At 48.8% G+C, this 20,189-nt stretch overlaps 1 protein-coding gene across 1 annotated transcript in view; it reads left to right on the plus strand.

The window, feature by feature from the left end:
- Window positions 1-20,189, plus strand: part of LOC126637397 (vascular endothelial growth factor receptor kdr-like) — a 127,621-nt gene that overhangs the window by 81,296 nt on the left and 26,136 nt on the right. Inside the window, exons 12-19 of the mRNA XM_050310631.1 lie at window positions 856-964; window positions 7,929-8,222; window positions 10,149-10,295; window positions 12,353-12,478; window positions 12,585-12,691; window positions 13,878-14,013; window positions 15,259-15,363; window positions 17,628-17,741. Of these exons, the coding sequence (XP_050166588.1) occupies window positions 856-964; window positions 7,929-8,222; window positions 10,149-10,295; window positions 12,353-12,478; window positions 12,585-12,691; window positions 13,878-14,013; window positions 15,259-15,363; window positions 17,628-17,741 (1,138 nt within the window). The remainder of the gene's footprint in view (window positions 1-855; window positions 965-7,928; window positions 8,223-10,148; window positions 10,296-12,352; window positions 12,479-12,584; window positions 12,692-13,877; window positions 14,014-15,258; window positions 15,364-17,627; window positions 17,742-20,189) is intronic.

The following is a 20,189-nucleotide window of genomic DNA, read 5'->3' on the forward strand; positions in this document are numbered from 1 at the left end:
GCCTGTGATGCTGCAGGGACAGGGACAGGGACAGGGCAGTGCCACAGGGCTGCCTCTCATTAAGGGGACCCTACACAGAAGCAGAGACTTGGGATGTTTAAGGAACACAAATTCTTAAGGATGTGTGTGAGTTCAGCCCCATGAGTAACAGAAACACTTCCTTTTTCTGTGTGGTGAAGCTCAGGACAAGTGTTCCTTCCTTCGTGATCCTCCCTTTCTGCATTTGCCAAGTGTCACCAGCAGCTTCTCCAGAGCTTCCTTCCTTCCTGCACAGCTCCTGGCACAGCTCTGAGGAAGGGTCATGGAATCAAGGGGCTTCCAAGCACAGGTTGTGAGAGTGAGCTGGGGACCAAGGGGGCCACATCCTTCCCTCTCCTCTCTGGGGTTACAGTGAAGCAAAGCAAAATCCTGCAAGATTCTTTGTGCCACATCCATATGAAGTACCTGCTTCCCATGCAAACATGGATGTTGTCACACATGTAACCCATAACTGAGAGGCAGAAAAGAGAACAGAGGGATGTGGGGCTGCATTTGGATGAATCCTCCAGGGCCTTCTCTTCAGCTTTTTGCTGATGTTGTCACACAAGGACCTTGGCCTTGTCTCAAAGGAGAACCCTGTTTTTCATGGATGTGACAGGGAAAAAAAGAAGTTTAGGATTGAGGAGGGAAGCAAGTTGGCTGGGTTGAGGTGATGTGAGATGATGAGAGATCAAAAACCTAATGGAAGCTCTTGTGTGTCTGTGACCTTCACCCATTACTAGAAACAACTTTATTAGCGGTTTCTGTGCCGTAACACTCCTCTGCCAGGCCTTCCCCACACTCACAGCCTTTTCTTGCCTCCTCCTTGCTTGGCAGATTGTGAGCACCCTCAGCATGGAGAACAGCAGTGCCTCAGGGATCTATTACTGCGTGGCTTCCAACAAGGTCGGCGAGGAGGAGAGGAGCGTCGAGTTCTATGTGTCAGGTAACAGCACACACACAGCACATGATGATAGTCTCATTCACCTCCAAGTTTTACAGGGCTGGTCAGTGCTCCTTAAAACCCTTGGGAGTCCCTGCCTGTGGTGTTTTTGGAGCACTCCCAGGCTGCTCAAGGCTGGGTCCTGCACAGCTCAGACATGTCCGGCATCAGCCCCGATGCCCCTTTTGCCCTTCCCAGCTGCAGCTGCAGCCCTGAGTCACAGAGCAACACTCGTGACATTTGAGCTCTGTCCTCACTAAACCTCCAGCAAAGCTGAGCCTTTGGAGCCTTCCAAAGGTCTGGAGCCTCTCCCTGACTTGGTTGATCTCCAGTTAAGTCAGCAGACACAGCAAAGGTGAGCAAGGCCAGTGTCCACCCCGGTGCAGGGCTGGTATTGCTGTGACATTGGATCCCTGCCTGGGCAATCAGCCTCTCCAGTGCCCTTCCTGCAGGGAGGAGGTGGACACGCTGGTTTTCCAAAGAACACAAATCCAAACAAATATCTGCTTAACCTTTCAACACAGGAATTCTTTGGTAGTGAGATCAAGACCTACATAATGTTTTTAGGAGAGATGGGAGTTTAAAAAGAGAGGAGAGTCCAGGAACAACCTTGTTCAAGTGCTTACCCAGAACAAACTGAAACTTTTCTGTGCTCACTTTCTGGATGAGTGGATGTTGGCTGGTAGAATTTGCATCAAAATAACAATTTTTAGAACAAAGAGTGCAGAAGTGTCCTGGAAAGTAAATGCCTGGTTCTCACTACTTGGTTCCTTCCCCATGAAGCAAGTTGTGAGGGCAAAGCTCGCCACGGGCAGGGCCCTGCTCTCCTCTGCCCCTCTTGCCTCCTGTGTTGTTTGACTCCACTGCAATTCATGACCTTTCAAGTCATTCTGACCAAAAAAGGGCTCCCTAAACATCAACATCATTGTTACACAGAAGTGCAAACAGGAGAAATGCCATCCAACAGTAATGAAGGTGGTGCCTTACAGGGGAAAGATTTCACCTCCATTAAAGCTTCCTTTTGCTACCCTAGAGGAGACAGGAGAGGGTTTCACCCTCCAACATGTATTTTTCAAAGTTCTAACTCTTTCTGACTTAGAAAAAGCCCTTCCAGGTGCACTTTTGGGAGATTCAGCTCAGATGTAAGAGGTCCTCAAGATGTCCAAGGCAGGCTGAAGACCAGCTATTAATTTTATAGTTCACTGCTTCCAAGTGTTGAGTCCTCTTGTGGGCTGGTTTCTACTCTGAATTCCAGCTGTTATGTTGGGGTGTGTTACCCACAGCCAGGTGTTCCCAAGTCTTTAGTCTTGGTGACTAAGACCAAAGTTGCAGCAACTAAATAAGCAATGAGCACAAGGTCAGATCCAAAGGGTTGGATCACCCCATGCACCTTTCACAACTATGTTTTATTTTAGTAATAAAGTTATGTAGGGGGTTTTTTTTCCACCCACAGTAAGCTAATATTTCAGATTTTTTTTTTTATTTTAAGATCAGTGTAGCAATGTTTTGAGGCACAAATGTTTTAATCATGCAATTTTAGTTACGAAGGAAATGAATCACTGGGCAGAATTACTGTCAGTGTTTGTGGTGGAAATGTTTCCACCAAAGCAGACCAGGAGGTGAGTGGGGCTTGGCAGGGCAGATATTTTGCTGCCTGTGCAGGGAAGGTTGTGAGTCTGTGCCATCCTGGGGAAGAGGCAGATGCTGAACGAGCATGACTTTTAGAAAGTACTGTGTTTAAAAATAGTAGTGTTTGTGGATTAGAAAGGAATGCAAACTTTCTAAATGTGGCCATCCTGATGCTAAAGTAGGTCGTGTTGCTGCAGTAAAATAGCAGCAGAGTGACCTGCTGCGGGATTTGTTCACATGGGGGTCCTCTGCTCAGTCATGGGCATCATTCCAGCATGACCAGGCTGCTGGGAGAGCTGCTGCAGGGCTGCTTCAACAGGGGGAAAACCTGGCTCCTCTCCTGGGGGCGCTGGGGGAAGGGTACAGGTTCCTCTCACCAGAGGTTGCTCCAGCCTCAGTGTTAGGGGAACGTCCAGGGATGGCTTGGGAGGTTCCGAGCTGAGCAGGTCCCAGAGCAGGCTCTGAGCAGGTCCCTTTGGGGTTGCTGGGCTGGTTCACTTGGGGCAGATTGGAGCCTGGGGGGTGCGTGACCAGCACATGGGCCTTCAGGACAAGGTTTGCAAATGTTTGTAGCACCTCCCCGTTCTCTGCAAAGCAAGCTGCAAGTTGTGGCACCCCACAATTTACGTGTTGGTTTTAAAGACCTGATCTCCCATTATCTCCTGCCAAGGAACAAGCTTGTGCATCCTGAGCTGCTTTCAAACATTTGGGCTGAATTGAGCTCGACAGATTTCTTCCCTGGTAAGAAATCTGAGGATGATACAGAGGCTGAACTCCCTCAAAACTCTGTTCCAGTGGGTCAGGGTTGAGATGTTTTCCCAGGACATGACAGAGTGTTCCAGGGAAACATCCTCAGGTGTTGTGCAGGCTGCTCTCTGGGGACTTGCCTCACTTCTGTCTGATGTTTTAATCACTAAGTTCATTTCAGAGAAATGTCTTTATCCCAATGGAATAATGTCAGCAGCCATTTTGTTCTTCCACTGCAGAGCCCCCACAAAAACTCCCACGGACACCAGAAATAGCCCTGGTGTCTATTTTTAAATCATTTCTTTGCCAGCAGAGTTCATTTCATGAAGGGTCAACAGGGTTTGGAGATCACTCTGCATCCAAACCATATAAGGGGACCAACGTGATGAGAAATCTCCTCACTGAGTGATGGCCCCAAAGCCTCCCTGAGCTCTCCCAGATGTCCTGGCTGTCACTGCCCCTCCTGGAGCTGCTCATGGCAGCAGAGCCTCCCATGGCAATGCTTATGGTGTCATCCAGCGTGTCCTGGGCTAACTCTTAGTCCAGGATTTTTGTTTTGTGTAAATCCTTGGGTAAAAAAAACCTGTTCCCTGCCTGCTTTGCCTACCACTGTTTGCCCCCAGTGTTCCCATTTACTGGGTGACTGGTTTGCCACCAGCAATGTGGGTGAGCCATCAGATGCTCAGAACCACCTCATGTCATTGCCCACCTCCAGTTACACTCCAGAGGACACTCTAGGCAGACTGAAGCCTTCCCAGTGCAGTGAAAAGCTGACCTGGAGGGATTCTCTGCCATGGACAAGTATTATTTACCTTCTAATCTCTACTCTGCACCTTGGAAAGGGCAGCTCTATATTGCTGTAGGTCCACAGTAAATCACATTCTAGCCTTTGTACAACATTCAGCAAAACGGGATCCCACCCATCTGAAAACTCTGAATGTTCTCAGAATATAAATGAATTAGGGTAAGAATAACAGATGATAAGAAAACCCTTTTTCAGGCACTCATCTGATTGCAAAAACAAGTCAGAAAAGCTGGAGTTAAAGATTTCCACCAGAAAGAAAATACTACATTTCAAACAAGAGATAAAAATCTGCTCTCAGATAGCAGAACAAAGTAGGAGCTGGGCTGTGATTCTGTGCCACTGGCATCTGCTTATTCGTGATGTGTTCACAGGATCTCTGGCAAGCCCCACACTGGCTCAGGTGGGGGGGCTCACTGTCCCTACATCCACGTGCCTGGTGGCAGCCCCCCACCCTGACAGGCACAGGGCTGGAATTTGGGCAAGAGCAGAAGTTTTGAATTACCCAGATTATTGTGCAAAGCACAGGAAATTAAAAACAATTAATTCCTTGTAAATACAAATGGAGCCAGACTTCCCTTTGATTTGTGCTGCCTTTTTCCCTCCCCCCACGGCCTGGGTCCCTGTTTGGCCGGTGGAATCCCGCCCAGTTGAGGGGGAACTTGGTGGCTACAACCCTGTAACACAATATGAAAGACAAATGTTTGGTGACTGCTGATAAAAGGGAAAAGGCCCCATGGTGCATTCTTTTAGCCAGCTTATTGGGAGTCCTATAAAACACTGTATCTGTTCAGGGAGAGGAAGTTCATCACTGCTCAGGTCCAAGATTATGTAAGCAAAGCAGTCGAAGAGATGAACTGACTTAAAACGTGCTCTCAAAGTTGCAGCTACTCCCCAGATAACCCAGGTAGGAGGGGAAAAGAGAGAGGAGAGCAAGAGAGACTTTTTTTTTCCCCCTCTCTTTTTCCTTCCACTGCAATGAAAATCAATGAATATTCTATTGGAGCCGAAAGAGCTGCTTGAAAGGCAAACAAGATGGGAGAGAATAGCACAGGTTCCAGCTAAAAATATTCCAAATGCTAAATAAAAAATGTCAGCAGAAGGAATGATAAGAAAAACAAGTCAGGTCTCTGCTCCCAGAATGTTAAGTTGGTAGAAAAAAACAGGCAACTTTCAAGTCCAGCAGCAAGGCTCTGGAGCATCCCTCACAACTCAGGGCTTGAAAAGGAGCACATCCAACCCCCTGGGAATTTGCACCAGTGTCAGGGGGCTGCTCCAGCCCCTGCTGGCAGTGCCAGACCCAAGCCAGTGCCACCCACCTTAGTTCTCTAACTGTTGCTGGAGCAAAGAGCAACTGTTTAGAAGAGAAACTAAGAAAAAGGCAAGTAAAGAGGGCTCTTGTCCCCTGTTTTGGTTTGACAGGTTCAGGAGTGTTGTGGTTTCAGGTTCAAGAGTGCTGTGGTTTTTAGCCCAACTGGAAATGAGGCACCACAAATCCACTTGCTCAAACCCCTTTCTGCCCCCACCCTGGAATGGGGAGAAGAAACAAAGTAAAACTTGTATGTTGAGATAAGAACAGTTTAATAATTGAAAATAAAGTAAAATACGGTAATACTGGTAAATAATAATAATGATACTAATAAAAATGGAAAAAACAAGTGATGCACAATGCAACTGTTCACCACCCACTGAGCAATGCCAGACCCCTCTGCCCAAACCCAGATCAGCCCTTTCCAGTTTATAGACTGGGAATGATGTTCTATGGTGTGGAATACCCTTTGCCCAGTTTGGGTCACCCGTCCCTGCTCTGCTCCCTCCCAGTTTCCTTTGGGAACCTCCTCACTGGCAGAGCAGGAGACAAGGAAAAAAAAGTCCTTGACTTGGGATAAACATGAGTTAGGAAAAAGCCAAGCCATCAGTGTGTTATCAGCACCATTCTCATTCCAAATCCAAAACACAGGACTGGAACAGCTACTGGAGGAAAGTAACTTCATCAATCTGGAGCCAGGCCAAGATCCACCCCCAGGGAGAGGTGCTGAGATGCTGCTCATGCCACACCCCACTGTTTTCACTGGATCCCAATTCTTCCTGTGTAGAGAGGTCCTGCTGCCCTCAGGCTTTGCCCCATGTTGAGAGGCATCACCTTGACATGCTGGAAGCACAGGGCATCAGAAGTAGGGAATGGATGTGTTACACAAGGCAGCCTGAGTGTACAGCTCAAGCAAGAGAGAGCAGCTGAGCCTAACAACACTCTGCACAGGGTAAACTGAAATTTCCTGACAGGGAAAGAAAAGAAAAATAACAATTTCCACAGCTGTGCCCAAGGGGTTGCTTCTCTTTGGGGATCTTTTGTAAAATATTTCTGGTGCCAGTCTTTAAAAACCATGAAGCAAAGCTCATGGGTTCTATTCCAGATGACTTGTGAAGAAGAGGGAATTTTAATCTTATCTGCAAGCTCCTTCAGGGCTCTGTATTTTTTATAATATATGGTTTATTCTAAGGCAGATTGGTTATTTCAGCAGCCTCACTATTTATGCTCATCTGTGGCTTCAGCAGAACTTTTTGCAGGGGTTTACAGGGTTGAATTCCAGCTCCCATGTGGAATCTGTCACATGGCAAGCACAGTGCACACTTGCTCCTCTTTAACTTGTGTCCTTCCCAAAGTACCTCCACTCCATCCTGGCCTGAGAAGGCACCTTACCAACAGCTTGCAACCGAAGTAGGAGTGTCTCAGATTCACTGCAAACACTGTTCCTGTTCAGAAGGTGGCCCAGAGTCCTCCTAAGGTGTCCCATCCCTGTCCCACGCCTGAGAACATCTCAGAGGGGCTCCTCGTAACTCTCAGCTGCTTGAAAACCCCGACCTCACAGACAGCAGAATAATTCCAGGTCCCTGTGGTTGTCCATGTGCTCTCATTCAGGTCTGCTGGGTGGATAGATCCCTGAAACAAATAGAATCAAAAGGGAATAGAGTATCTTTCAGTCCCAGTTTAATTGCAGGTCTCTGGTGGCCAGTGCAGCAACAGGAATGTGTCTATAGACCAGGCTCTGGCCTTCTGCTCAAACAGTTTTGCTTGTCTTAAATGGCTTCAGTATGCCACTTTGGAAAAATGGATTTTTTTTTTTTCTGGAGTGAAAAGTTACTATAAATATAGCAATAACCAGCTTACTCTTCTGTGGCTAGATTGGAGTCATGCCTCAGAGTATTTCCCTGCTAAATATAAGGGCCTCAAGACTTGTACATCATTAGATCAGTTAATCCACCAGTGATCAAGTAAATATCCACCCAGGCACATGTGATGAAAATAAATATTGGTATAGTTGATGTAAGAGAGTATTGAGAAGATTGTTCAGTGGTGAAGAAAGTGTTACTCCTGAGAGATGGGAACGGGTTTCTTTATTCCTATGCAATTATATTTTCAAGCTCTGATTGCAGGTAGAAAGGGAAGAACTCACGAACACATTTGTCTACCTGGATAGAAACGTCTCTTGATTAAACTCTCTCAGCCCATTAAATACTCCTATTTATAAGCTTTCAATTCATTACTTGAAAGTGGAATGATTAGAATACTGAGGGCTAGACAGCCACAGGTCAGCAATGGGCTGTGAGAGGGACCTTCACTCCCCTAATTCCCAACCCCGGTGCCTGCTCCCACATGCAAACGTGGGTCTCATTAAACCTGGCTCCTTCCATTATGGCCTTGGAGATTTGATCACTGAGAAGCCACCAGGCAGCCAGTGATCTCTTCAGCTGTGATTTATTTGCAAACATGTTTTCTGCTCCCCCCAGATGTGCCCTCTGGGTTACAAGCAGCCCCCCAGGTCACAGCCATCGTGGGCAGCGACGTCCGCCTGACCTGCCGGGCCTCCAGGTACATCTACAGCCACCTGGCCTGGTACCTCCCCTCCCCAGGAGCAGCTCCCAGCGACTCCCTGGTCAGGACAACTGGCAAATACTCCATCTCCCTGACACTGGTCATTCCCAACGTTACGAAGGAGCAGAGTGGTCTCTACAAGTGCCAAGCTCAGAACCAGCACAACAGCACGGACACACTGGAGCAGCACACACAGCTCCTGGTCAGAGGTAGGTGCCAGCAGAGAGTGGCACTGGGATTGCCTTTATATTATATTTGTGCCCTGGTTTGGGTGAATTTTTTCCTGTTACAGCATGGGGATTGACAGCCTGCCATGCACATTACACATTACTCATCCAAGCACTGCTGGGTCTGGATAAAATATTTGCCTTAGATATAAAGGTGATTTTAGCAGCATTTCATCTTCCTAACTCCATGCTGGGTGCAGGTATGGTTGACTGAGGACAAAAGACATCACCCACCATGTTGCTGACAGCACAACTCCGTAATTTGTGACTGTCACTCCAGATCCACGTGGCTTTGGTAGAAAACTCCACCCACTCCCAGCTGCCAGAGATACCTAAATAGGTTTGGATCCAGCAAATGTAATCCCAAATGTCACTGGTCAAGTGAATGATCAAGTGACATGTGCCATTTATGCTGGGTAAGTAGAATGCACTTCATAGTAGAACTAGTATTTTATTATTTATACCCAAGGCCCAACTCTTTTGTTGTCATAAAAACAGTAACACTGTAGATCCTGCAGCCTGGGTCCATCGGCTGTGGGAATATAAAGAGTGGGATACTTCTTCCAGCAGAAAGTCACTCAAAATTAGTGAATTTGCTTCTGCTTCCTAGTGAAGAAAGAGGGGTGATCATCTCTAGGCCTCCTCAGAAGAAAAGGGGCTGCTGGAATGGGTGGATTTATTAACTGTCTTCCAGTGGTGAAGAAAAGCCCAAAGCACAGAAATGGAGTGGAAGTGAAACAACCAGCAGCAAGGCAGGGAGCAGGATCTGAGTCCTCCACAGGGATTTTCAGTCTGGCTTCTCCATGTGGCTCATGGGACACTGAGGGGACACTGGTGCCACGAGCACCTGTCACTGAGGGAAAGCAGGGCAGGGCAGTGCTGTGCTGGCTCCATCCCTGCTGGACTGAACCAGGACATTCCCTGGGCAGCCAGGAACCCTCTCCCAGTCGGGCACACGCAGGGGGATGCTCACCCCAGCCCAGCTGTGGCTACCACAGCTCTGATACCACAGTGGGAGGTGATGTATTTGCAGACCTCTTCCTGAGGTGGGGAGGAAGGGAAGGAGTCTCAGTGCTGGTGCTGTGGTTGATCCCCACAGCCGTCACTGGAGCCACCTGTGAGCATCACCTGGTGCTCTGGCCTTGCTCTGCACTCTGCATTCAGGCACTTCACTTCCCTCTCCCCTGGCACGTCTTTTTATTCAGTCAGGCAGGTTTCCACCTACACAGACACCTACACAGGATGGCTGTGGGAAAAACACAGCCAAACTGGGAATACATCCATGGAGAGCTGGAACCGTGATCACTTTCCTCGGAGGGTGCTGGGGGTCTGTTATTTGTCTGGCACGTGGCAGAGGCAATTCCTGGGGAGAGCACACATGGAAATGCCCCTCCAAAACACCCCTCCTTCCCCTGTTTCTTTTCAATGTTCCAACAGCCATCAGCTACTTGTCCTTAGTGCTGGTTTGGGGGAATTTTTTATGCTGTGCTTGTGATTTTACTCATTGCTGTCCTGTACCTGTTAGCAATGAATGTAAAGTGGGGTTTAACATGCTTTGTAGTAGGTAAGTAACTGCACTCATGATAGAGGATATAAAACCTTTAGAACTGTTTCCTCTTTGCCTCCTCCTCTCCTTTTTTGTGTTCACTCTGCATGTGCACCACCCACTCACTGTCCTTTGTTTTCTTCAGAGGATGAGAAACTCGAGGAGGAGCTGCAGCCAAATCTAAGTTCAGTCAGTTTGAAAATAAGCCAAACAAACTCACCCACTCCTCCCACAATCTCTGGGGGGATTTTGGCCCAGTCTCTGCCCTGTTCAGCCCAGAGAGGCCGTGCAGGGAGCGGGGATGGCAGAGCTGAGGGAGGTGCCTTCCCAGGGCTCACTGTGGCTCTTTCCCTTTGTGGCAGCAAAGGCAGCGCCGTTCGTGATCCAGAACCTCACGGACCTGGAGGTCAACATCAGCGGGAAGATCCTGCTGGAGTGCAGGGTGAGCGGGACCCCAGAGCCGCAGGTGACGTGGAGGAAGAACGGGTACCCCATCTCAGCAGCTTCGGGTGAGGAACTGTGGGATATGGGATAATGGATGGCAGCGTCACCACAGCACAGGGCTGAGCCAGGACGGTGCCCACAGCCTCAGGACACACACACACACAGATCCCAGGATATCAGAGCACTGCTGCATCTCCAAGTTGGCCTTGGAGGTCAAGGAAAGCGGTTGCAGCCCAAGGCCTGTCCATGGATGCTCCAGTGTGCAGAGCCTGGCAGCCACATTAGCACAGCACTGGTAAATCAGGGAGCACTGCTGGGAGCCTGTGGGAGACAGCGCTTGGTGTACAAACCAGACACACAGTGCACCTGCTTGCCAGGTGGGTCTGACAGCACCAGGCTGGGCTGTCAGGTATCCTGAGCAGGATGTACTGCAGCAGAGTGTGGGCAGTCATCTCCCAGAGGGTGAGGTGCATATGCCCCATCCTTGATCTCCCACGGCACAGGAAGGGGGATGTGCTCCCAGCTCAGCTGGTCCAGAGCTGGACAGGTACAGTGCCACCACAGGCTCCCTCACCTGAGCCTGGAGCTCCTCAGCTCTGTCACAGAATCACAGAATATGCTGAGTTGGAGGGGACCCATCAGGATCATTGAGTCCAACCCCTGGCACTGCACAGACACCCCAACAATCCCACCCTGTCCCTGAGAACATTGTCCAAACCCCCCTGGAGCTCTGGCAGTGCCCACTGCCCTGGGGAGCCTGTTCAGTGCCCAACCACCCTCTGGGGGAAGAACCTTTTGCTGAGATCCAACCTGATCCTCCCTGACACAGCTCCAGCCATTCCCTGGGGGCTGTCCCTGCTCACACAGAGCAGAGATTGGAGCCTCTTTCCTGCCCCTCATGAGGGTGTTGAAGGCCCCAGTGAGGTCTCCCCTCAGTCTCCTCCAGCTGAACAAACCAAGTGCCCTCATCTGCTCCTCACACAGCCCCTCCAGACCCTTCCCCATCCTCATGACCTCCTTTGGGCCCTCTCTAATGGCTCCCTGTCTTTTTATACTGTGGTGCCCAAAGTGCCTGCAGAACTCGAGGTGAGGCCACCTCAGTGCAGAGCAGAGCATGTCCTGAGATCTCCCATAAATCATGGAGGATCCCATGTCAGGAGCTGGTCCTGTGACTTTAATTTTGCATCTTGGACTAGGTAGGAAATCTAGGATCATCCATAATTCAGATCAGAATGTTCTGAGAGAAACTCTTTATAGCTACTGAAATTTTATAAATAATTCTGGAGGGACAAGCTTGTAATTCATCCAACCAATGAAAACATAAATAAAATATTTGGAAAAAACACCTCAGGGTAAATATTTCAGCACGGTGCATGGCAAGTTCTGTGCAGTGCTCTTGTTAACAACAACGGGATTCACAGGCAGAACACCCAGAAATTCAAAATATCCTTCCCTTTTGGATTCAAAGTCTGACCCGTTTCCCTATTTCTGCCCCAGTCATATCCTTAATGAAACAGATGAGTTCTCAGTGTAATGCCACAAATCAGGAAAAATTAAACTTGGAAAATTAAATGTAGAAAAGTCTCATAGGTCATATCTAGGCAACCTCTCTCTTCCCACTCCACTCTAGCCTCTGGCTGCCTGTGAGTCCAGGATTGCTCCACACAGTGATTTTTCCAGGGATGGACATAACCTGATTTCCATGTTCCATATGTTAGAAGTCCATCACTTTCCACAGCCTCCAAGATGTCAGCTTTCTCCAGCCGTTCCACTGAGTTAATTTTTTCCCCAGTGTATCTTACTGCTACCAGACAACCTGTCCTCCCATCCCTTCACTAACTTCCAGAGAAGTTTGCTCAGGCTCTGTCCAGTCTAAATTAACAGCCACATTTGCTCTTGGTTAAAGGACCCCCAAGAAATTAATAAGTTGTTGAGGAGAAAAAAATGTCAGGGAAAGGTCGTTGCCAGACCAGAATGAGGAGCACAGGGTTAAAATGCCTCCAAACACCAGCATGTGCCAGACCTGGATGGAGGGGAGCTGTCTTTCAGTTCTCTGGCTCCTGAAAGCACTTGCAGGCAGATAGGTTACTGTGCCAATATTAACCAAAATCCCTTACAACAGGAATTTCCATGGAAAATAACACCCTGGTCATCGAGAGGGTGAAGAAGGACGACGAGGGGCTCTACGAGTGCCGGGCATCCAACGAGCTGGGCCAGGACAGCACGTCGGCCTTCATCAAAATACAAGGTGAGGCCCAGCCTGAGGGAGTGCAGGTGTTGTGTGGGGCTGAGGAGAATTGTTTCTCAGTCATGGGAAATGTGGTTTCTAATGTGGTTGTACATTTAACCTGCAGGCTCCGAGGAGAAATCCAACATCGAGGTGATCATTTTGGTGTGCACTGGGCTGGCTGCCACTCTCTTCTGGCTCCTCCTCACCCTCTTCATCAGGAAACTGAGAAAAGTAAGAGCTCCCACACTGCACAAAGTCTGGGATCAGGCTCAAGTTAATGTGTAACATCAGAGTTCAGGGCTGAATGTTTGGGACAGATGGTAGAAAAACTGGGCAAAATGTCCCCATAAAATTCAGCCCAAGGTTTCTGCTGACAGTCCATTGACTTCTCCAGACATCCCTTGCACTTGTGAGGTTTCTACCCACTCCTGTGGTACCATAAAATAAAGCACCTCTCTCTTCATGAGTCAAACTGGCTTCTGATATTAAGAAACAGTAACCAATTCTATATGTTCCAAAATGAGGGCTTGATTTCAGCACTTGTCTCTGAAACACAGATATTGAAGGAGGCCCTGTTTTTAAAGATCCCGGAAATGAGCTTAAACCACACTGCTTATTTGGTCTGCAAGTCTTGCTCTTCTGTCACCTCCCTGCTGTGACTCAAGAAAGTAAACTTGTAGTAAAGTTCCAAAGAATTTAGGTCTGTTTTTCCTAAAACAAACAGCAAACAGTGAGGCAAGCACAGCTCTCTACTCTGAATCTCATCAAACTACAGTCCCAGTGCTGATCTCCAACATTTGAGTAAAATTTCCCCTCCTATTGCAAATACAGTGATTAAATTCACGTTCTCCTCCTTGACCTCAGTTTAATTGAGCTGTGGACAATTTTCCTGATATATTTTACCCCCATGCCAGTCCCCTCACGGGAGCCACCCAAGCACAATTTCTCTTTGCAGCATCAGAAGTAGCAGATTCCACCAGCTTTCCATCCATTTTAAATTATAATAGAAATATCCACAAAGTGGATAACTATGGAGAATCAAGACTGCAAACCCAAAATGTATAAACTATGAAAATGGCAAAATGCTCTCTAATGCACCAGGAAGAGCAACTCCTGGAGTTCCCATGGAAAAGCACTGATTTCCTTTCACTGAGACAGGTAGAAGGAAGCAATAGATTTTGTGTCCTCAGAGTGTTTACCGGCATCAATCAGTGACTCTTCCCAACAGCCATGAGTGGCAGGCACACATAAACATTTATGGAAAATAAGGGGAGGCAGGAAGCTGGAGTGATGGTTCAGAATTAATTGGAGTCTGGAGTGCAGGGAACTCCCCAGACATCACTCAGCCTCCACAGCTCTCTCCCATCAGAGTAGCAGGGTAAACACAGTGAATGATTTCTGCACCCCCTCTTTGTAGCCCGATGCCACGGATATTAAGACAGGATACCTGTCCATCATCATGGATCCCGAGGAGATGCCTCTGGATGAGCAGTGCGACCGCCTGCCCTATGACAGCAGCAAATGGGAGTTCCCAAGGGACAGGCTGAGGCTGGGTGAGTGCTTTGGGGGTTTCCTTGGAGAAGGAGGACTCCTAACCCTCCTCATTTCCAAAGGTGGATCTGTTGTATAACCCAGGAGCAGCCTATCCTTTAGTGCCAAGGTGCCACATCCTTGGATCAAGGACTGCAGAGCTCGTGATTGTCCTTAATGGAGGGTGGAGCAAAGGGATTTGGTAAGGAATGGAAAGATGTTGATTAGGCCAAAATAGCTGCCACCTCTTTTTCTGCCTTGGAAAAGTGAAGCCAAACCATTGACAGAGAAGAAAGGTACCTCCAGGTACTGTCCCTGCCAAAAGTATGGTTTCATTCCCATGGAGGAAAAGGGGAAGAGAAGTCAATGTGAAAGGTCACAGTCTTCCAGAGAATTTTAGTTTGAAGAAATAATCAAATAATCAATTCCTTATTGACCATCTGAACTTGGCTTTGAGTTGTAAAGAGCTAGCATGAAAAAACGAACCAAATTTCATTTACCAACTCAGCTCACTGGCTGATGGAGCAGGGAAATATAAAAAGCAGGTTGTGTTTGTGTAGCAAAACAGTAACATCTGTGTGCTCTGAGGAGTGTGGGGAATATATCTGTATTTGTGTGTGCTCTTGGGGCTTCAGCTGGAAAACATGGAAGAAGGAGATCGACAAAAATCACAAAAGCTGAGATGATGGTGGGACATAGAGTGGGACTACCCGTGATGCCCAGTGCACTCTGCTGCACTGGGGGTCAGAGCCCTCAGAGCACACCAGGTAACACAGGCATGACAATCCAAATGGAAGAGAACATAAAATATAATCCTAAATCCCATTTAGTAAAGCTTTTCCCTCAAATCAGTGTCAATAAGTGAAGGGTTAAAGGGCTGTGACTGCCTGAGTGCCTCAGCTGGCTCTCTCCATGATTCATGAGAGATCAGGGTTCCACAATCCACCCCAACTCTGACTATCTTGGGCTTCAGGACAGCCCCAGGTAATGTTTTTACCCTCCAGCCATGTGTATGTATCAGCCTTGCCTTCAGCTGAGTGCAGATTGATTTATTCTCCTCTGTTCTATCCCGCCCTGTACCGCATCGAAGCCATATGGATATAAATCCCCCTGTATATCCATATGCTGCAAGATGTGATGCAGCTTCTGTGCCTGCCGGGCTGTGTGTTGTGCCTGGGATCTCCTGCACAGCTCAGGTTGCATGTTCCCCTCCCTCCTGGTCCCGACTGCCGCTCCCCTGGGCTCACTCTTGACTCTTGCTCCTCTAGGTAAAACACTGGGTCATGGTGCTTTTGGGAAGGTGGTGGAGGCGTCTGCTTTTGGCATTGATAAATCTTCAACCTGCAAAACAGTTGCCGTAAAAATGCTCAAAGGTACATCCATCCCTCCGAGACCCTCCCCAGACTCCTCGGGGGACCTGTGGGCAATGAGGTTTCCAGTTCTCAGCTCCCCAGCTCATTGTGTTCAGGAGGGAGTGGGTTTCCATGTGGGAGCAATTAGTCATCCTGCAGCGCTGGGACGTGGAGGAAATGACAAGCGGGCTCCATGCTGCGCTGCTGATTAAGGCTTGTATTCCTGGAGGAGGGAAACAGCAGCTTCCAGGTCTGGGGGGTTAGGAGGGAAGCAGATTACGGAGTGTAATTACATTAGATGGGCTGAAATTGGATCTGAGCCTTCCATCGCAGCCCTTCCAGATGTAGAACAGTTCAAGGGGTTGGAAGAAAAGCGATGCCAAGGGAGTGAATTAGAGACATCTTGCTTGCAATTATTGAAATTAGGGAAAGCTTTTACCCTTCAGTGGTGGGAAGGGGGAACCTGGGGCCTGTTCTTCCGTATTGTATTTACACACAAAGCTCTGCAGACAGCATGGGAATAAATGCACATGGCCTGCCTGGGTCGGGGTCTTTAACTGCTCACTGAGGGTGTTTCCAGAGGTCCAGTCCATGCTCACTGGGTGGCTGCTCATGGCCCACACTGCTCCATCACTGCTGCATGACACTACTAACCCCTGCAGTGCCACCGCTGCCACAGGATTTGGCTTCTGTGTCCAGCTGCCTCTCCTGATGCTCTGCTGCTTCCCATCTCTCTGAAACTGCAAAAGCATCCATTTATCACCTGTCTGGAACTCCCTGGAATCTGGTCTCCCTTTTCTACTTTAGCCAGCAGTCCTTCAGATCATCTCTCCTGATGTAGTTTCTTCTATCCCATGTGCATCTCGAAATCCCTTGAAATATCCTAGAAGCCCCTGATCCAGACACATTCCCATCTCCATCCAAAACTTACTGCCCTGGACAGCCCTGGGTTTTCAGGTTTTCATTCCCTTCCATGCTGTGCTTCCCAACTGATCCTCATGCCAGCTCTACCCTGCCAGCACATATTCAGCAAACCATTTGCCAGATCCCCCATCATTTTACACCTCCCTCCCCCAGTGGAGGCAGCTGCCTCCTGCTCTCATCTGTCCCTCCCCGACTAACGTGCCCGTAATTCATCACTTTCATGAATAAAGCAGATTCTCCAGTGTCAGTCAATCCATTCAGGGGGAAAAAAAAGGCTCTGGAGATGTCTACATTTCTGCAGTTCCAGCACTGTGTGTCATTTCCATGCAGTGGGCTGGTATCTGTTCTGGACTGAAGGCTAAAATTCAATGGGCAAGATTATCTGAGACACTTGTGAAGCTGTTTAGATTTTGCCAGGTGTGGGTTCCAGCTGCTGCCAGGGGAAATCAGGAGTGATATCACCCATGTACACACCCAGCTACAAACACTGCTAACTAGAGAAATCTTGGGCTTGGAAGAACTCCTTCTTTGTGACATGATTTGGGGAAAGATTTGTTTGTGCAGGATTCTGCAAACACATAAAGAGGTTACACTTGTCACACCAAGTTATCTGTTATGTAACTGTTTCCTCCTGTTTGAATCTTACATGATGCAAAGGCAAAACTAGAGAGAAGAGCACACAGCCCCTTCTGGTAAAATACCCCATGGAGGTTTTGGAGAGAGGGCAGGAAAAACAAGGCACCTGAACAACCTTGTCCTGCCCTAAACGAGAGTGTAATGGGCTGTGGGCTCCACCGAGCGTCGAGCTCCTGCGTCACGCACAGAGGTGCCCCCTCAGCTTTACTGGAAGGTTATTTTTTTGGTTGATAAGCTCTTACAGGGCTGGGATTTAGTGATGCTGCACATTTTGGGACCCAGTGTGGATTCCTCCATCCCCTGCAGTGGAGAGCTGCTCAGTACTGAGGTGTTGTACCAAAGCCCTCGTGAGCTGCACAGCCCCAGCAGAGATGCAGGAACACTTCCATGTGCTGGGGGGGCTTGGAGGGCTTGGCTGGTCCTTTGCTAAGCTTGCAAAATTGAGTCCTTGCAAAGGGATCTGATCTGGGGGAAGGGACAGTAACCCTCCATAACCCAAGCTCGAGAAAGGAAGAGGCACCCAAAAGATAAAGTGTTATCCCACTTCATAAAGGTCAGCAGACAATGAAACAGATGAATTATTATCTGTTTGAGGGTCTGAAAAGCAAAGATACTGCAAGTAACCTGAGTGGGTTTTGTTTCAAAGTATAAACAGGATCTTGCTGTGTCCTGTTCAAAATATCCTGTTGTGTAAAGATGATTTTTTTCCTGTTTATCCTAAGCAGAATGTGCAACTACTAATGAATGCAAGGCTTTAATGTCTGAACTGAAGATCCTCATCCATATAGGACATCACCTGAATGTAGTCAACCTGCTGGGAGCCTGCACCAAAGCTGGAGGTGAGAAGTCCTCAGTAAATCAGGAGCAAAGGAACACTTTTCAGATCCACAGGTGTTGGGATATGCCTGTGGTGGAGCACAGGTCTCACCACCTGCATTTAATGCAAGCACAAACATTTCCAGCTCTCTGCTCACAGGGGAGCTCCTGCTGCTGCAGAATGTGGCCTCATCACATCAAGGGTTCTGAACATCTCCCATCCCATGGTGTCACTTCTCTGTTGTTCCTGGAAGCCTGTTTACAAAAGGGATTATGGCCTGAAGGGGCACAGGACAGTGAATTGCAGTTAGGTGCCCAATGGCTCTGACAGGCACTACTGCTCATTTCAAAGCTTCTCCTCCCTCTCCTCCCCTGCCTTATCAGGAGGATACACCAGGCTGAGAACTCGGCTCCCTGAGGTCTCCTCCCTTCCCAAGCACTTCACCCTCTCTGGGCAAACAGGGGCAGGTTTTGCTTGGTGTGCAGGAAAGCTGGGGCAGGTCTGAGCTGGACACAACAACAGCATGGACATCCCCAGGGCTGAGCTGGCAGGATTGGCCCCACAGCACACAGAGGCTCTGTGGCAAAGTGCACTTAAACAAAGGGCTCCATAAATCTCAGCCCTCTGTCACTACAACATCCCTTTCCCCATCACCATCCTTGTCTCTCACCGTGCTTCAACTTTCACTGCTGACCACGAACCTTCCAAACCACCCCCAAAGGACAGATTGAGGTGACCCCAGAGCAAGAAAAGCCCCAGAGTGAAATAAATTTAGGGGAAACGGCGAGAGAGATGGTGCACACATCTGTGACTGTCTGAGATTGCAAAGCTATCAGACTCCCAGAGAACATGCCCAGTCACAGGGGACAAAGGAAACCTCACTGAGGTAGATTTGGTTGGATGCCAGGGCAGAAATCTTCCCTCCAGCAAGGTGCTCCCAGTTCTTCAGGGAGCAGTGAGCAACCAGCAGCCACAGATACTGCTGGAATCTGGGAGCCAGGGACAGGGAATTGTTGTAGCACTGCACACCCCAAAAGCTTGTATGGGAGGATGGGCAGCTCCAGCTGGAGGGATTTAGGGTTCAGCTCCCTTGGACAGAGCATGGTGCCAAAAACACCAAGGTTGCAGGTTTGATTTCCAGATGGGCCATTCACTTCAGAGCTGGACTCGATGATCCCTGTGGGTCCCTTCCAACTCAGAGTATTCTGTGATGAGATGCAGGAGGCAGGGGCCTTTGCTTGGGACTGTGAGCAGAGGGGAGGGAACATTGGGGATGCTGATTCTCCTCCCCTGACAAGCCAGTGAGGTGGCTCAACACAAACAGGTGCCTCAAACATGACTACAGGACCGAGGGGTCAGAAGTTCTTCACCAAAGCACCAAGTCAGCCCCAGAGCTCTCCTTGCTCAGCCAGACACAGCTCAGGGACTGACCAAAGACTCTGGGAAACATCTTCCCCCACGGGGCCTCTGCTTCCCGTTTTCCAGCCTGCTCCATCCCAGCTGCCCTCATTCCTCCCTGCCAGTGCCAGGGAAAACCTCTGCTGCCTTTGGAGAGCAGTGCTTGGAGCAGAGGGCACGCAGGAGCCTCCAGCAGGCACTGCTTTGTTCTTCTCTGAGCAAGGCAAGTGCAGAACAAAGGAAAACAGCCCTGAGCTCTGGAGACAGGCAGGGAGAGGAGTTACCATTAAAATGCCATTGCAGAACACGGCTCTCTCCTTCCCTGTCAGGGTTTATGTAACCATGGAGCAGTATTCCTTGGGAACACTGATATTAAATATGCACATATATTACTTTAACAACCTAATAAATAACAGATTTTTAACACTTTGGTGGGGTGTCTGATGTTGAGCAGTTACAACTAATGCACAGTATATGCTTCACAATGAGGAAACAAAATACGGAGAGGCCACATCTAGGAAGCATTGCAAAAACATGAATAAATCACTGAATGGAGCTTCAAAGCTCTTCTTGGAATCTGCATTTCCTCAGGGCATCCACGAGGGACATTTGAGTTGGGGTCCTGCAGAATTGAGCAGGGCCAGATCCCTGCACTGGAGCCCTGCAGAGCTGGGCTCAGCACTGGGTGCACTGGCAGCTCAGATTTGGGGCCAGTTGTGGTTTCTCTTAGGGCTGAACATGTTCCAGCTGCAGTCAGTAAGAACTGGGGCTCCTGGGCAGCCCCAAGGTGTGTGCCAGCCCAGCAGAGCCATGGGGCTGTACAGGCACAGAGCCTGGCAGGAATACAGTGTCATGGGCAAACTGCTGGTTCTTACTGCAGGAATTCACCATCTCCCTGTGAATGGGACCGTCTGCTCCCTAAAGGTGCTCTCCCTGTCTCAGAGGGACACAGCAGCCAGACTCTCCCAGGGGCACTGCTCCCTCCTGTCCCCTCTCATCCTCCCCAGTCAAGTTCAAACTCCTAAGTCTGACCTACAGACCTTCTCCACAGAAAAAAGTTTCTGGACATGAA

Source organism: Myiozetetes cayanensis, unplaced genomic scaffold (genome assembly GCF_022539395.1).
Source record: "Myiozetetes cayanensis isolate MyiCay16 unplaced genomic scaffold, myiCay2020 scf15, whole genome shotgun sequence".
Taxonomy (NCBI): Eukaryota; Metazoa; Chordata; class Aves; order Passeriformes; family Tyrannidae; genus Myiozetetes; species Myiozetetes cayanensis.